General features: G+C 38.6%; 1 protein-coding gene across 1 annotated transcript in view; it reads left to right on the top strand.

Moving 5' to 3' along the window:
- Positions 1-15824, top strand: part of nectin1b (nectin cell adhesion molecule 1b) — a 321725-nt gene that overhangs the window by 271135 nt on the left and 34766 nt on the right. The window contains 2 exon segments of the mRNA XM_067419324.1: positions 1341-1434; positions 14452-14553. Coding sequence (XP_067275425.1) covers positions 1341-1434; positions 14452-14553 — 196 coding nt within the window.

Below are 15824 nucleotides of genomic sequence, written 5' to 3'. Positions count from 1 at the left end.
TAAACAAAATGACACCTATATTGGTCAGCTAAACAAATGTATTTAAACACACACCATAGAGCGCATGCTCCATTGATAAATTAACTAACGTTATACACGATCGTGTTGTTTACTGACGTTTACTCACGCGACGATAGCCAACAACATAGACATTTGAAGCAGTTTTACTCACCGTGCACAACAGTGAACCTTTATCGCTGGGACCGCTCCGTCAAAATCACACTTCTATGGTAACTGTTGATTTCGTGAAGTCCTGTGACAGCAGTGACTGTGGAGATCCACTTTTGCGATGCGACTGAAGCGTTATGTAACGCTTCCCGTCATTTCTGCGTTCAAATCGGTTCAAATGCAGCGCTGCCTTCCCGGAATGCTGTGCTGAAGCGTTGAAGTCGCTTGATGTCACCCATAGGAATAAAGTGGAGTGCGGTGCCACAGAAGTGTTGCTCAGACTAGTGGATCTGCACCTGAGAGCAGTGTTTATGGCCGTGCATTTCTTCTCTCGCCTCTAGTCACGCGCGCGCGCACCCTTCCGGGAGTAGAGCCCGTACGGCCCATACAAGGACCTTCCGCTCTGTCGACGTCAAGCCGACCCATACTCGAAAAAAACTCTCCGAAACTTGTGAGAAACCGGAAGGAGTATTTTTGACAGAAATACTCCATCAGACGTCCAACATTAGTTTTTGAAACTTTGTTTAGGATGGGAATCCAAGTCTTTAACAGTGTAAAAAGCTCAGTATGCATGAAACAGCATTTCACCCCCCACTTTAAAGTTTCAACCAAATTAAGTGCAGTCCAATTTACAAGCCGATGTTAATCCGATGCTGTTTATTTGTGACCTAGTATATACTGCAAATTATGCTCAAATTCATGAGGTTTGCTATGATATTTTTAGTGTTCCCAGTTGTGTCCCGGTTTGATAGTGGCTCTGAATTGAAATAACGAAAGGCTGGTTCAACCCTTCCATACGGTGCCTTACATCATGGATCAGACCCATGTGTCGTTTGCTATGTTTCTGACACTTTAAAGGATTGGTGGGCTATAATTCGATCCCACCCTTGTACTAGCGCTCTCATTTTTCCTCTCCATTTTGCCCATTACGATCTGGTTTCATTATCTCTCTCTCCATGGCTAGTGAAAGCCTCTGAAAGGGCACGGCTGAAATGGCACTGGCTACAACAAAGGCAGTGTAAAGAGATGCCTATCAAACCCCCGGCAGGCGGGAAAGACAGACGTGGGCACGACTCCTCATTACATGTGCTCACACAAGGCTTAAGTCACGGCCGCATGAAAGCTCTTTCAGGGTACCGGGTGTCAGTCTGTTTTCTTTTTTCCTCCAACAGGACTGACCTCCCCCCTGCTCATAAGCCGGCCCCTCCGCCACCCAAGAAAAAGAGCAGCGACATGAAAGGCGGCCTGACGTCTGACGAGATCCAGGTAGGGTGTCTTCCTCTTTAACACAATGCAATGTCTTGAGTCAGCCTCCGAAATCACTACTTTCACTTGTTTAACGTCATAAAATGTCACCTTTTCAATGTTTACAGTTCCTGCGATTCATGGTTTGTTCTAATTAAATTTCCTCAGGATCAGACCAATGCTAATTATAACCTAAAGAAAACGCAATCTTTTATAAATGCAGCGTTATTACACCATGCATCACGTTTGGCCATTTTAGCTCAATTTTAATGAAGTGCTAATTTAAAACAGCTTATTTCCAATCCTGCCTGAGAAACCGTCGCAGAGCATTTGTTTGTAAATACTAAATTAATCTCTTCAACAGCTGCTGAAAAACTGTTGATTTAATAACCTTCAACAAAAGTGGAAAACATGATTGTAGTGAAAGAAAAAGTCTGGTAAAAAAAAAAAAAAATTGAGTATCACTGTATCATAAAACATCAAGTGCACAAGTAGCCTAGTGAGCATGTTGAAGCGATTGTAAAGCTATGTTGGATCCAGCTAGATGAACTTGAACGAATGATGACCATTATGCCAAGATGATCTCATGCTGTTATACAGTCCTAAGGCTATGCGCGATGTAATTAGGCAATCCAAGGCAGCTATTTAACATTTTCCAGTCTGTAGTAATGAATTATATAACAATTTTTGTACCACTTTTTTTTTTCCTTTTCCAAATGTTGTCTTAAAAGTCAGAATGCGTGCCAAATAAGCACATCGGTAGCACTTGACAATAAGGTGAAAAATAAATGAGTTTGCATGAACTAACGATAAAAATACTTCTAACACATATATAAATAATTTTGAATGTTATTTTCAACTTTTACTATTACATTATTAAATCAGAAGTTGTTTGTATGTAAGGTGATGTATGTAAGTTTTTGACTGTACTAAAGCATACAAATATCATAATATGCATGCAGATATTTCGGAGTTCACATACTCATCTCTGTGAAAAACAATGCTACAGCCAATTATTCTACATGAAATGTGCGTTCCGTGTCGGAATGTCAGTTTTTGTTTTGGTCTGTGTGATAATGCACATTGTCAGTTGTCTGACTATCACTATGGTCTGAGGAGTCTGCTCTGTATTTCTACTGCACAAGAGGTGTGATAAACGAGCATTATTCAAATGACTCTGTATGCAATTTGTCATTCAACCAATCAGACCACAAGAGGCGGGATCAACAGGCAACAACCTATCGTTTCTCTATCTGTCATCGTGTTAAACCTGCCAATAGAGGGAATGCACGTGACGTCATCGTCAGCTGGAGCGACTGTGATTACGCCCCACTGAGTGGCAAAAAGACAGAGAGGCAGCTTTGGTTTACAGTGCGAATGCAGCAAAAACACACAAAGCCAGACCCGGTGCCGGGGTGGGGTGGGGGGTGGGGGGGAAGGCTTGACCACGTACCCAATGGAGATCGCTGTTCTCGGACTAGAGATGGACTTGATAATAGCGTGTGATTTTCTCACTCAAACCACTGCCACCGGCTGCTGCTTCTGCTTTTAGAGTGAAAAGCTGCCCATAACTGCTTGTCTGTGATCTGTAATCCTCTGTAAGAATTTGTAATAATTGCATATTATCAGCGAAAAGGAACTAGCAAAAGATCCAGTGTGTTCTGTATATGCACTCGTCAAATGATTACATTTCCAACGTGTTTTCGCCTCGGTGAGTAATGTAGCCAATCACAGACATGTTTGTAGACTTCTACAACGGAATTGGCCAATCACAGGTGTTGAACTTGGAATTACTCACCGCTCTAGTGTTTGTCCAGGTGCTGAGTTCAGTTAAACACGCGTGTCAACCCTCTGTAAGGGCAGACTTTGTGAGAATAAGAGATTCATTGTATACCAACGTCACTGCGGAACTTTGTGAGATTGCGTTTATTGAATGAGTGACAGGTTTTAGTGAATATAAAGTATATTACCACAACTACATGCTTCAAAACACTGACCCATCCACATATACATGCGGGATTCACTCGAAAAATTTGATGAATGACAGTTATAAACATTCATGTCGAAATCAGGCTGCTAAAAATGTCAGGAAAACACGATTCCTGGCTGCATATAATTATCCATGGATCACTGAATCTTTGGTAAGTTGTAAGGATCGTTTGCTCTACTCATGTTTTCCTCCATTAACTCCAGACAGGCAGTCACTCTTTTACCACACACCCCTGGGTGAGAGGGCGTGTTAGGGCGGGAAAGTGACATCGATGCATTCCCTCTTTAGCGAACCAGGTGGATAAGCCAGTCTGTGATTGGTTCCCACAAAAGTGTAACAGAAGCAGTAGAAATGAATGTACAGGTTTCCGGACTGAGTTATCAAGTGAAATGAAATCGCCGGCAGATCAGGCTGGGTTTACGTTGTCAGTTTATCTGATAGTATTTCGACACCACAGGTTGGCAGTTTGAAAAAACACAGCGTATTGCTGCCAAGGAAGCCGGAAAACAAACTGGGTCAGAGATCACATTCTATCCGACAAAAAAACAAACAAAAAACACACACACATTAAAACGCAAATAAATCAATTCATCAGCTGTGAATTTAACTAAATGTTAACCAACACAATATTAGGAAGGTGGTCATAATGTTATGCCTGATTGGTGTATGTCACAATAGGGAAGAAAAGACCATCACAACTTTTTCAAACTTTAATATAATGCATTAAATGTGTATCTAATGTGACCTTATTAGCTACACTGTAAAAAAATCAATAAAATCCGGTCTCCAATTGAACATTTTCAAGTGACTGATCACATCTACATTTTTCAGTTGGCAGAATTAAATTTCTGTGAATTAAATTGCATCAATTCACATAATTTTAACTTGGCCAACTGAAAAATGTAGATGCGATCAGTCAATAGAACATTTTCAGTTGGAGACAATTTTTTTTATTTTTTTTTATTTTTTTTACAGTGTACACTAACAAAAATATGTCATGAAACTTTTTTTTTTTTTTTTTTTTTTTTTTTACTTCTCTGGACGTTTTAAAACATTTAATTGTATTATTCTGCAATCATTATGGGGATGTTACTGCTGAATGTTCTCTGAACAGTAACAAAAGTAGTAACATTTAAAAAATGTTACATAAATTGTAAAAAAAAAAAAAAAAAAAAAAAATATATATATATATATATATATATATATATATATATATATATATATATATATATATATATATATATGTTCATTCAAGATATCTGGTCATTAATCTCAAAAAGTTACCACAATATATATATATATATATATATATATATATATATATATATATATATATATATATATATATATATATATATATATTGTGGTAACTTTTTGAGATTAATGACCAGATATCTTGAATGAACATTGACCAAAAATTAGAGAACGTTCCTTGTAAGCTGGTTTATTGTAAAGTGTTACCCACACATCTACACTACTACAATGGTCATTTTGACATTTAACTTGCAGATAAGCTAATTTAGCTGTAAATGAAGTTAATAAGCGCCACACAGATCCGCTTTAATTTGTGAGATTACAAATGTTGACATTCCTTAGTCCATCTGAGGATCTGTGCAGATGTCCGATACTGTAATTAGCATTCATGACACATTAGCAGGTGCATTTGCATTTGTCTTCAGCTATGTACTCGAAATGAGGTGCGCTGTCCTTGGTGGACAATGCTAATTTCTAACAAAGCCACATGAAATCAGCTTCCCTTAATCAATAGCGTCTTTTGAAGGTCACCGCGGTTCTACTGAATCTTCCCAACCTTTCTGAACGCTTACGGAAACTGAATTTCCCTCCAGGTCTTCAGAGACATTTGGCTCTAGCTGTGCCGTTTTGAAAGCGGGCAGGCTAAAGCAGGTGCGTGGAATTGTAAAAACCTGACAGTAAACATGTTCAGGCTGTGATAGCGTCTCCCTGATCTGAAAGCACAGGATGGAGGAGATCACAGGCAAGTTGCATTTATAAACTGCAGGTGTCTTGCCTTCCACTTTTCTCCTGTACAAATATCCATCTCTGGCAGAAGGAGAAAAATATAAAACAACTTTGAGTTTGTTTATGTGTTTGTTGTGCTTTTTGAGCGTTGAAGAAGCCATTGATTTCTTTGAGTCGTGCAGGCTCAGATGTCTGACCTGCATGAATCTGCGAGTGAGCGTTTCATCCGGTGCCCTGCTCAGATCTCATAAATGTTTGTTTCATGTAAGTTTCAATAAGATCAGGCTTTTTTTGCAGTGGATGGCAGGGTGTGTCAGTGAAGGGAAGACAGTTGCTGTAAACAAAGGACTGTTGCCCTCACAGCCAGTGTTGCTAGGAAACTGCTCACAACAGACCTCTATAGAAAGTTAAGTGTGCATACATACCCACTACTAAACCGTTTTTCTTGTTAGTATCACCCCTGTGTGTGCTTCAATTACAAGCAGCACACATCGTCAACAAATCTCATGGAACCACGTGTGTGCCCTTGAACTTGAAAAATGCTTCAGAGAAATACAAGTGGCTGCTTTAAAGTCAACATGAAATCAAAGTGGACCCAGTTTGTGTTTCAATACAGATCCCAGAGGACTGTCTCATGAAGCAGATTTAAATGGCTGTTGGGGTTGAGTATATAGCTTAGATCAATAGACTTTTTTTTTCTCTTCATCTCCATACTTGTGCTACAAGTCTAACATACCCCAGTGCAGGTTCTGTTCTGGGTTACAGATCACAGACAGACAGACAGATGAATTAGCTGTAAGCAAAAGTACACACACACACTCACACACACACACACACACACACACACACACACACACACACACACACACACACACACACACACACACACACACACACACATATATATATATTTCATCCGACCAATAAAAGAAAAGTGTTTTTAATCCAAAAAAGTCAACCTTAAAATAATTATGTTCAGTTATGCACTCAATACTTGGTCGGGAATCCTTTTGCAGAAATTACTGCTTCAATGCGGCGTGGCATGGAGGCGATCAGCCTGTGGCACTGCTGAGGTGTTATAGAGGCCCAGGATGCTTCGATAGCGGCCTTAAGCTCATCCAGAGTGTCGGGTCTTGCGTCTCTCAACTTTCTCTTCACAATATCCCACAGATTCTCTATGGGGTTCAGGTCAGGAGAGTTGGCAGGCCAATTGAGCACAGTAATACCATGGTCAGTAAACCATTTACCAGTGGTTTTGGCACTGTGAGAAGGTGCCAGGTCATGCTGAAAAACAAAATCTTCTCCTTAAAGTTTTTTTAGCAGATGGAAGCATGAAGTGCTCCAAAATCTCCTGATAGCTAGCTGCATTTACCCTGCCCTTGATAAAACACAGTGGACCAACACCAGCAGCTGACATGGCACCCCAGACCATCACTGACTGTGGGTACTTGACACTGGACTAAAAAAGGAGTCACTGATAAACGCACCACTTATAAACTCTCGCTGTTTGATTGACAGCTTCAGCGCTGCTCCAACGATTGCAAAGGGAGCTTTCTTTGATTGCTGTCTTTATAGAATTTAATAACCGTTAAATAATTATTTTGATTATTTTCACCCTACTAAAAGAAACAACGCAATTTTAGTCACTGGTTTGATTTATTGACACACTGACAAAGAACATCTGACTGTACATGAATCATTCCATTTCAGATCAGGCATTAGAATGAACACATTTACTTACATGTTGCATCACTATCGAGTCCAGGCACTGCACAATATGTTTTAATCCTCAACGGCTTTATTGCTTGGTAGCCCGATCTAGATTAACTCCACGTACTTAGTGTTACTTAGGCTACCTATTCTATTGCAGGTCATTTGTGGATCGGTGGGCGGGGCTAAACATTTTCAGTAGGCGTGGATCTTCTTCTGCAGAGGCGGTGCTTTCCTCCCTTTGACGTCATAGATTTTCACTTTGATTCCCGTATGCTGGGCCTGGTGTCACTAAACACTTTTATTGAACTAACAAGGACGTCTTCAGTTCTAAAACTTGCAGGACATTCATATAGTATGATGACCTCTTATATGTCGAAACCTAAAGTGAAATTTAATTTCTCAGTTCATGACCCCTTTAAATATTTTTTATTGAACAATAATATTTCAATAAATAACAATAGGCATTTAAAAAAATAATAATAATAAGACATAAACACAAGCAAACAATTCAGTCAAATGTACAAAAGCAGCGTCCTAGTGCAGGATTTATGTTAAATATAGCATAAATATAAAGTTATGAAACTTAATTGTCCCCTTAAATCGGTTCGCTCTGGAGCAATTAATATATTAATAAGACCAAAGATGGCTGTTTGATGTACCCCAAATTAATTATATTGCATGTTTCACCACTAAAGCCAGCGGCAAATTCCCAAAGGACTGAACGAGATGAAGCTGTTCTCTGCAGGTAGATGAGTGTTGAACGGCTGCTGACGGCCAGGAGCTGTGAGCAAATATTCAAATAGGCTTTATGTTTATATATGATTCACATATTTGAGGTTTCATATTATTTGAGGTGACGTCATATCACAAGCGTCGCAGTAACCAGAGCAATTCTGCATGCTGAAAATTTTGCATGACCAGAGCTTTAGTTATAAACCCTGAGTTGACTGGTAACGTTTTGATTGTTACACTGCTGAATGTGATCTAAACTGGGTTTTACTTGGTCTTGTCCACTTTAAACCAACACCTTAACTTGCTTTGTGAGACAGGCCTCTTGACAGGCCTTATTGTGTATAATTCATCTATTCATGCCATTCCACAGAAGAACAATACTGCGCCTCTTAAACGACTTTTGTTTTTGGCTTACACCACACATTCCTTTTATTTTTCCATCATCCCCACTCTAATTACCTGGCATGTAACACACTCATTTCAAGATCAGTCAGTTCTCGATAAATATAATCTTATCCTGCCCTATTTTTTCTTTTATTTATTTTTTCTTGTTGAAATATTTTAGAGATCTAGAAATCACTTAGAAATGCCTCACATTAAAGAAGTAAAATCAGTTGGAAACTCCATCTTGTGTTGACTTTAATGAGTAGTCCCCTGCTGTAATGTAAAGCTTATTACGTATACTAAAATTAACCCTTATTAACATTTTTATGAATTCTATCAATAAAATTGTGAATGGAACTCAATTTCCAGTGCGCCGTGGGGATTTTTCTGTGCGCTAACATCCGAAGCACGTGCCCAGAAAGCCGCACCTCAGACAGCACACAAATACTGAATTGAGTTCTCTTTCACTTCTTCTTGCGCTTGAAAATAAGCAGATGGTCTAAAGCACACGGCACAAGTGCACTTAGGTCATATCGGAATCCGCTTTTGCTAGTTTAATTGTGGGAAAAATGTTTGGCGCACTCTGCGTATGGTCTAAAAGCGTTACACTTAGTCTTCTAATGAGACGGGTGTTTTTTGGGCGTGACATACAGTACAGATAAGATGCTCATCTTCCTTTAAAAGTCATTTGCACTCATGCCAAAGTACTGGAAAAACTGAACGCTTCTCCAGGGAGGAATAATTTTATGTTTCCTATTTAAAAAAATTTGTGTGCTGCTGTGCATCCCTGTGTGTGTAATAAGCAGATTGCATGTGCATTATGGACCCACCTAAAGGTTCATATTACTACCACACAATAACAACAAAATATTGCTCTGACAGGTGAATATTATGAATGTGCCTTTTAAATAACAAAAAATACTGCACTATTGACTTTAGACTAGTTTTATGTGGTCAATTGTTCTGTTATTTTCGGTTCCTCAAAATAGCAATGCCAACAATGCGCATAAACCTCGATTTCAGACCAGCACATCAATGCACGCACAAATGGGGATAAGTGCATTTGCTACTTAAACAACGGGAAAATTAATAAAACTAAATAATAAAAAAAACACTTGCATTGTGCCTGGCGCCACATTGCGTGTATGACAGGGTCAAAAGTATCTTTTTAAATATAGTCGGTTGTGTCTTAAAGGGTTAGTTCACCCAAAAATGAAAATTCAGTCATTAATTACTTACCCTAATGTCGTTCGAGACCCGTAAGACCCCCGTTCATCTTCAGAACACAAAGATATTTTTGTTAAAATCTGATGGCTCCGACAGGCCTGCACAAAAAAAAGACTTATATAGTGATGGGCCGATTTCAAATCAAAGTTTTAAACGGTTATTAATCATTGTATTCATTCATGATTCGGATTGCTTGTCAAACTGACAAACTGCTGAAATCACGTGACATTGGCAATCCGAATCATGAATTAATATGCTGATTCATAACGGTTGGAAACTTTTGGCCCATCACTATATAAGTCATTATTTAGGGGGTTTTTGCGCACAAAACAATTTCCGTCCCTTCATAAAATGATTGTAGAACCACTGTAGTGACATGGGCTTTGTAACGACGTCTTTAGTGCCTTTTATGAGTCTTGAGAGAGGAAATGGGATTGGCGTCAATGAAGGCCTGTCTGAGCCATCTGATTTCAACAAAAATATCTTCATTTGTGTTCTGAAGATGAACGGAAGTCTTATGGGTGTCAAACGACATTAGAGTAAGTAATTATTGATAGAATTTTCATTTTTGGGTGAACTAACCCTTTAAGTGAATGTAATAGTTGAGAAAAAAATTTGAATTCTTCCTGCTATCTAAACTTTTGGTTTCATAACTGCCTGTTTTTGCAAAAACAATTTCATGGCTGGTAAAAAATATTAATGGCCGGTAAATTGACTTGAGTCACCGGCCATTGGCAGGGGTGGTCAAAAGTTTTTATACTGTATGTCCTGCCACAACAGGAATTTCTTCAACACAGGATCGTCAAGCCACTTAATGAGGTCTTTGAAAGTGACTGTGCTCATTAGGCAGGATGCATGCGCGACCCTGAATAATTATGAAATATGTCTCATGTAATGTTAAATTTAGGTCAGAAGGACAGACCTGTTACAGAAGCACCCAAAGCTGACCGAGAGGATACTGTACCTGCACCAATACGATAAGCAGCATGTTCACGAAAGGCCACTAAAAGCCTGACTGACACCGTCACTGTGCTACGTTTAGGTAATGAGGGAACCTGTGAGAGCCTCCATAGCGTTCTCCTCCCTCCCTGTTCCTCTCAGCACGGCCCCGGGGAAGAGATAACAAGAAACAAAATAGTTGGCTGCCGTAACAAAGAGGCAGCAAAGCCTTTTATTCTTCTTATAAATTGAATTTTTCCTCTGTCTCAGAAATCTTCCGTAAAGCTAAAGTCCTCTTTACAGTGAATAGATATCCCTCAGAAATGTGACATAGGCAGGCGGTGATTGTTGGGAATCTTTACTCAAAGGCCATCTTTGCTGGAGGATTATCCCACATTTAAGCATTTCAATTCAGTCACATCAAACCACTAAAACAGCCCTCCGAGCCAAACAACCACCCTGCTGCACATATAAGCGGCTTCGTCTTTTGTTTTGTTTTTTGTTGTTTTCTCTCGTCTGTCGCTCCCTGATTTGTAAGAAAATACGAAAAGGCTTGCTGCTATCGCTTGATTGTTCTCTCTTCTTTCTTCCGAAGACAGTTGCAATTTCAAGCATCTCCAGACGTTTTATTTAGGTTTGGAAAAGTCTTTCCGCTTTAGTACTTAAGGGTTGAAAAACTATCCCATTCCAAACTTCTAAACGCATCGCACTTGCTGCCAGTGAAGCGGCAAGCAAAGGAAGAGGTTCATGAGAAGCACACTGTAAGCCTAATGGAAATTGCTCTGAAAACAATGACGTCTGGGCTTTTGCTGAGCTCGTTGGATGGGTTCGGGCATCGTTTTTCCGTCTAGCAGTTAGTTGGAAGAGGTTTTGCACACCTCATTAAACTTGTCGGAATGAAAGCGCTCTTCTGCTGTGTTCATCTTCATAGGCAAAAGAGTGTTTGTTGTGTCTAGAGCAGTTGTTAGGTGGCTGTTCTCGTGTGCCGTGGGCGAAAGATGATCCGTCGTTATTTTTGCCACCCTTTGCATCTTGAATGAAACTGCATAACCCATTTTCATGTTTGTTGCATCCTTAAATCTCTCTCTGGATCCCATAAAGAAACTCTGTGTGCGAAAAATTTCAAAAACTTACATTTAGTCAGAAAAACATGTTTGTATGCCTATTTGAGACACTTTATGTCAAAGCTCTTTTATCCCCATGTTTTCTTTTGCATGCGATATGAAGAGATCAACAGGTGGCCAACAACACTTTGAATGAAGCTCATCAGTTTCAGAAAAGCAGACTGCTGTTATAAATGGCTCTGTGAATTCAGAGGCATACAGACACAACATTAATAGCCTGTAAAACGAATTCTCTTTGATCAAATGGAGCTTATTCAATAATGGCATTAGCAGTTCTAGCCTTTAATTCTTTCAACAACAAAAAATACACCTCCTGTTGAAGAGCATCAGTTAGATTTATTTATTTATTTATTTATTTATTTATTTATTTATTTATTTATTTATTTATTTATTTATTTATTTATTTATTTATTTGTTTATTTGTTTGTTTGTTTGTTTGTTTAGCTATTTAGTTATTTAGTTAGTTAGTGCTGTCAATCAATTAAAATCACACATTTTTTCTGTAATAAATTGCGATTAAAACATCATTTTTTTTTATTTGTGTATAGTACAAATTTCACAGTTATTTTCCAAATTAATGTAGAAACAACATAAATTCATTATGTGTATTTTTTATGAATGAAGGCTCTGATGTCTCTGTGATACTCTATGATACTTAACATTGATTTCTCAATGTTAAGTGGTGTCTTCATTTTGTCCAGAGCTGTATATAAACATTTCAAAATGATAGGTTTCAATTATACTGTAATGATGAATCTCTATCATTAGGGGGGTACTTCAGCGCTGGAAAGATGAATCTGTATTTAAACTGGGTCATTAATGTAGTAGAAATGTGGAATTATTTTTGAATTTGGTGCCTTCTAGACTGAGATAATAGAACAGAAAATGTATTTTTGTCTCATGGGGATGAAAGACAACAATTCCCAGAATGCTTTGCTGTCCTACGAGGCCACTCCCAAAGCCACTGCTACTGGAATACTGTGACTGGATCACTTTCCCCACCATATTCTTTTTCACAAAATTAGTTCAGTTAGAGAACAGATACTACAATGTACTACAAGTGTCTGTTCAATATAATGTGATTAAGGGGAGTGTCACAGCATTAACGCTGCAGGAGTCAGATAACATTCATCATGATGAGAACTGAATGAGCTCTCATGATGAGAGCTGAGCTAAACGTGTCCATGCTCGCGGCATACATTCACAACGCGAGTTCAGTCTGGCGCATTTTCAGTTCATGCCTTTGGAAGCTTAACTTTCATAGAAATTAATTTGAGAAGTTAAACACTTACATTGCTAAGTTCAAATGAATGCCTGCTGAGCTGTGAGTGCGATCTCCCACCCCCCATGCACGTGTTGAAAAAATGTGGAAATGGATGCAGTCTTTAGCCTCTGGCCATAAATTGCTCTGATGACGCAAATTGACAATATTGATCATTGCATGATCATTCGAATATACTCCAAGGTTTCTACTGATAGAAAGCTATATGCTAATCGCTAAAGTAACCCTTTAATGTAAATATATATATATATATATATATATATATATATATATATATATATATATATATATATATATATATATATATATATATATATATATATATATATTAGAAAAATGAATCTGCACAACATTAAGCACTAAACCCCTGTAAGACCTCCGTTCATCTTCGGAACCTCATTTTAAACACATTTAAATGTATCTATTATGATAAACAGAGCTGCTTTATCTCATACTCATGACCGGAAAAGCAGAAATAGTGCCGCGACTGTCCCTTCATGATAAAAATCCCACTGCTCGCGAGCTGTGTGATTGCGTAACAATCGCTCCAGCGGCCTTGCTCATCTCCCTCAACACTCAGTCCAGCTCTGCTTCATACTACAGTAACGTTAATAATCCCATACATGAACATGATTTCTGCCCGAGTCCTATCCCGATTATTTTCCACTGACTGTGAGGTGAAAACCACATGTCCCAAGATTATACGCTCAAACTTGGCGTCATCAAACTATGCCTTTGTTTTGAATAGGCGCCCTCTAGCGGAAGGAAAAATGACATTATGTAGCTTTAAGTCATACGGTGGCCCCTTTAGAATTTAGCTGAGGCCCCCATGTTGGAAACCACTGCTATAACAAGAATTTGGAATCCACAGTGACTCTGCTGTACAATTCACATAATTAGCCTATTTACAACACCAAAACTTTTTTGGTGTGACAACATTTCATGACAAATCAATGGAACCCTATGGGCCCCTTCACAACAAGGGTACAAATTTGAACTGTAATCAAATGCTTCACAGCATACGTTTTTATTTTGTTGTTGTTGTTCAAAAACCAATAAAATAAACATATAAGTCCAGAACCATTGATCTTCAGGAACAAGAAACATAAAATTAACCACAAACAAGTGATCCAGGGGGATATCTATTAAGTTTTTTGACATATGACATATAATGTACAGTCAATTATTATCCTTAAATAACCTTGCTGTGGTTAATACCCAGATGCTTTACATTAATTCTTACCATATAAATAAACAGTCATGAACAACTGAAAAGTTTTATGTGAGGAAAAAAAGAGACCACAGAGTTATACAAGAAACCTACTAATATAATAGTGGTCAGTTTTACTGTAAACACAATAATGTTCTTGTATAAAAATAACTGATGATGGCATGACTGACCAATCATAACTGAATGCAGCAGATGCTAATGCAGCAAATGAAAGACAAAAAATAACAATACATTTCAGAAACTCATTTGCAATTGGTGGCATTTTGTCACATGAATTTTCCGAATAGGTCTTAAAAATTGTTTGGCTGTTGAAGTGTTTTGTTTGGTTCTTTGTAAAGAGTAAGCAGACATGTAGGCAGACAGATAAACACAGTTCCTTAGGTGGCTACCACTAGTCTGAATGGCGTCTTCATCTCAGGTTCTGTTGCCTTTGAAGGTTGTTCATCTGGACAAGGAGGATGAGATACAGAAGATTCCTCTTCAGCCCCCATACTATGACATGGCACAGTCTGAGTCGACTGCGTTCACCGATAAGCCGGTGAGTAGCGCTGCTAAACTCATTACTGTTTTGTTCCTTCTCTTGCTTTGGTTGAAAACAGGCCTCTGGTGTCCGGCTGTTTGGGGGCACATCTTTGTATGCATGTTGCACAAGATGAATTGAATTTAGAAAGATGTTTAGATTTAAAGAGGAATCCACGGGGACATATTTTCCGGCTTGTATTGTGTCAGCTGGGAGCAGATGACGCGGGTCTGTAATTCCACTGGCTCCAGCAGAAGGTTTGGGGTTTCTGACGTGTGCGAGGGAATCCATTGCAGGAACAGAGCATTCTCATCCTGGCTCTGTTCCAAAATGTAGTGAGCTGACTTCTTGCATACTGCAGCTGCCTTTAAAGGTAGCATGCTAGCTGAAATGAACCAAATGACAGAATGGGAACAATCTGCATAAGCAGCAACTCCGTACATCATGCATGCAGTGCTCCTAATGTGAAGTTCACAGAAGATTGAACTCACACTGCTGAAAAAAGTAGTTTACTTGTCTTAGCTGGTTTGAAATGACAAATCACAGCTAAGATAAGCAAACCAGCTCAGCCTGGTTAAATATTTTTTTTAAATGTTTTTATCGCATTGATGATTAATTTCAATAGAGTTTTGCATTAGCATGTTGCTAATCTAACAGTACAATGCTCAAATAAACATAAATATACTTGTTTTGTTATTATTATACTGAAATATTTTGCAGTACTGAACAAGTTATATTACAATTATTAATATAATTTAGCACTTTTATTCAATTTGTGTTTTATTGTATATATTTATCCTATTATTTGTAATATTAGTGTTTCTTTGTTCTTATTTCACTACTGGCTTCATGTTTTTATTTACTTTAGGCTAGTTTTAGTTTTTGCTGTATCGAAGTCAGTGTGTGTGTGTGTGTGTGTATATGTATATATATATATATATATATATACATACCGTGGGAGGAGCAAACAACAGAGACCGTGGGTTTGGCTCCGGTATACCAGAAACACCGGAACAGACAGAAAGACAGGATTTTAGTTCACATCCTCATCCAACCACAGGGTAAATGATAAAAGGAACATCACTTACCCTTCTGGTTTTTGGGAGGCTGTATCCATTGTTTCTCTATCCCAGTTCAGTGTTCCAAGAACTTCCGTGAGAGTGAAGGGGGATGACGTCATAACTTGGTACCCAACTGTCTAAGCTCAACCTTGCCCGCATTCTCCACCAATATGGCGGGTAGCGCAAACGACAGAAAGTATGTGTGGCGTCAGGCCTCGAAGAGACATT

This window comes from Pseudorasbora parva, chromosome 16, assembly GCF_024679245.1.
Source record: "Pseudorasbora parva isolate DD20220531a chromosome 16, ASM2467924v1, whole genome shotgun sequence".
In the NCBI taxonomy this organism is placed as follows: Eukaryota; Metazoa; Chordata; class Actinopteri; order Cypriniformes; family Gobionidae; genus Pseudorasbora; species Pseudorasbora parva.
This window is presented reverse-complemented; position numbering and strand designations above follow the sequence as displayed.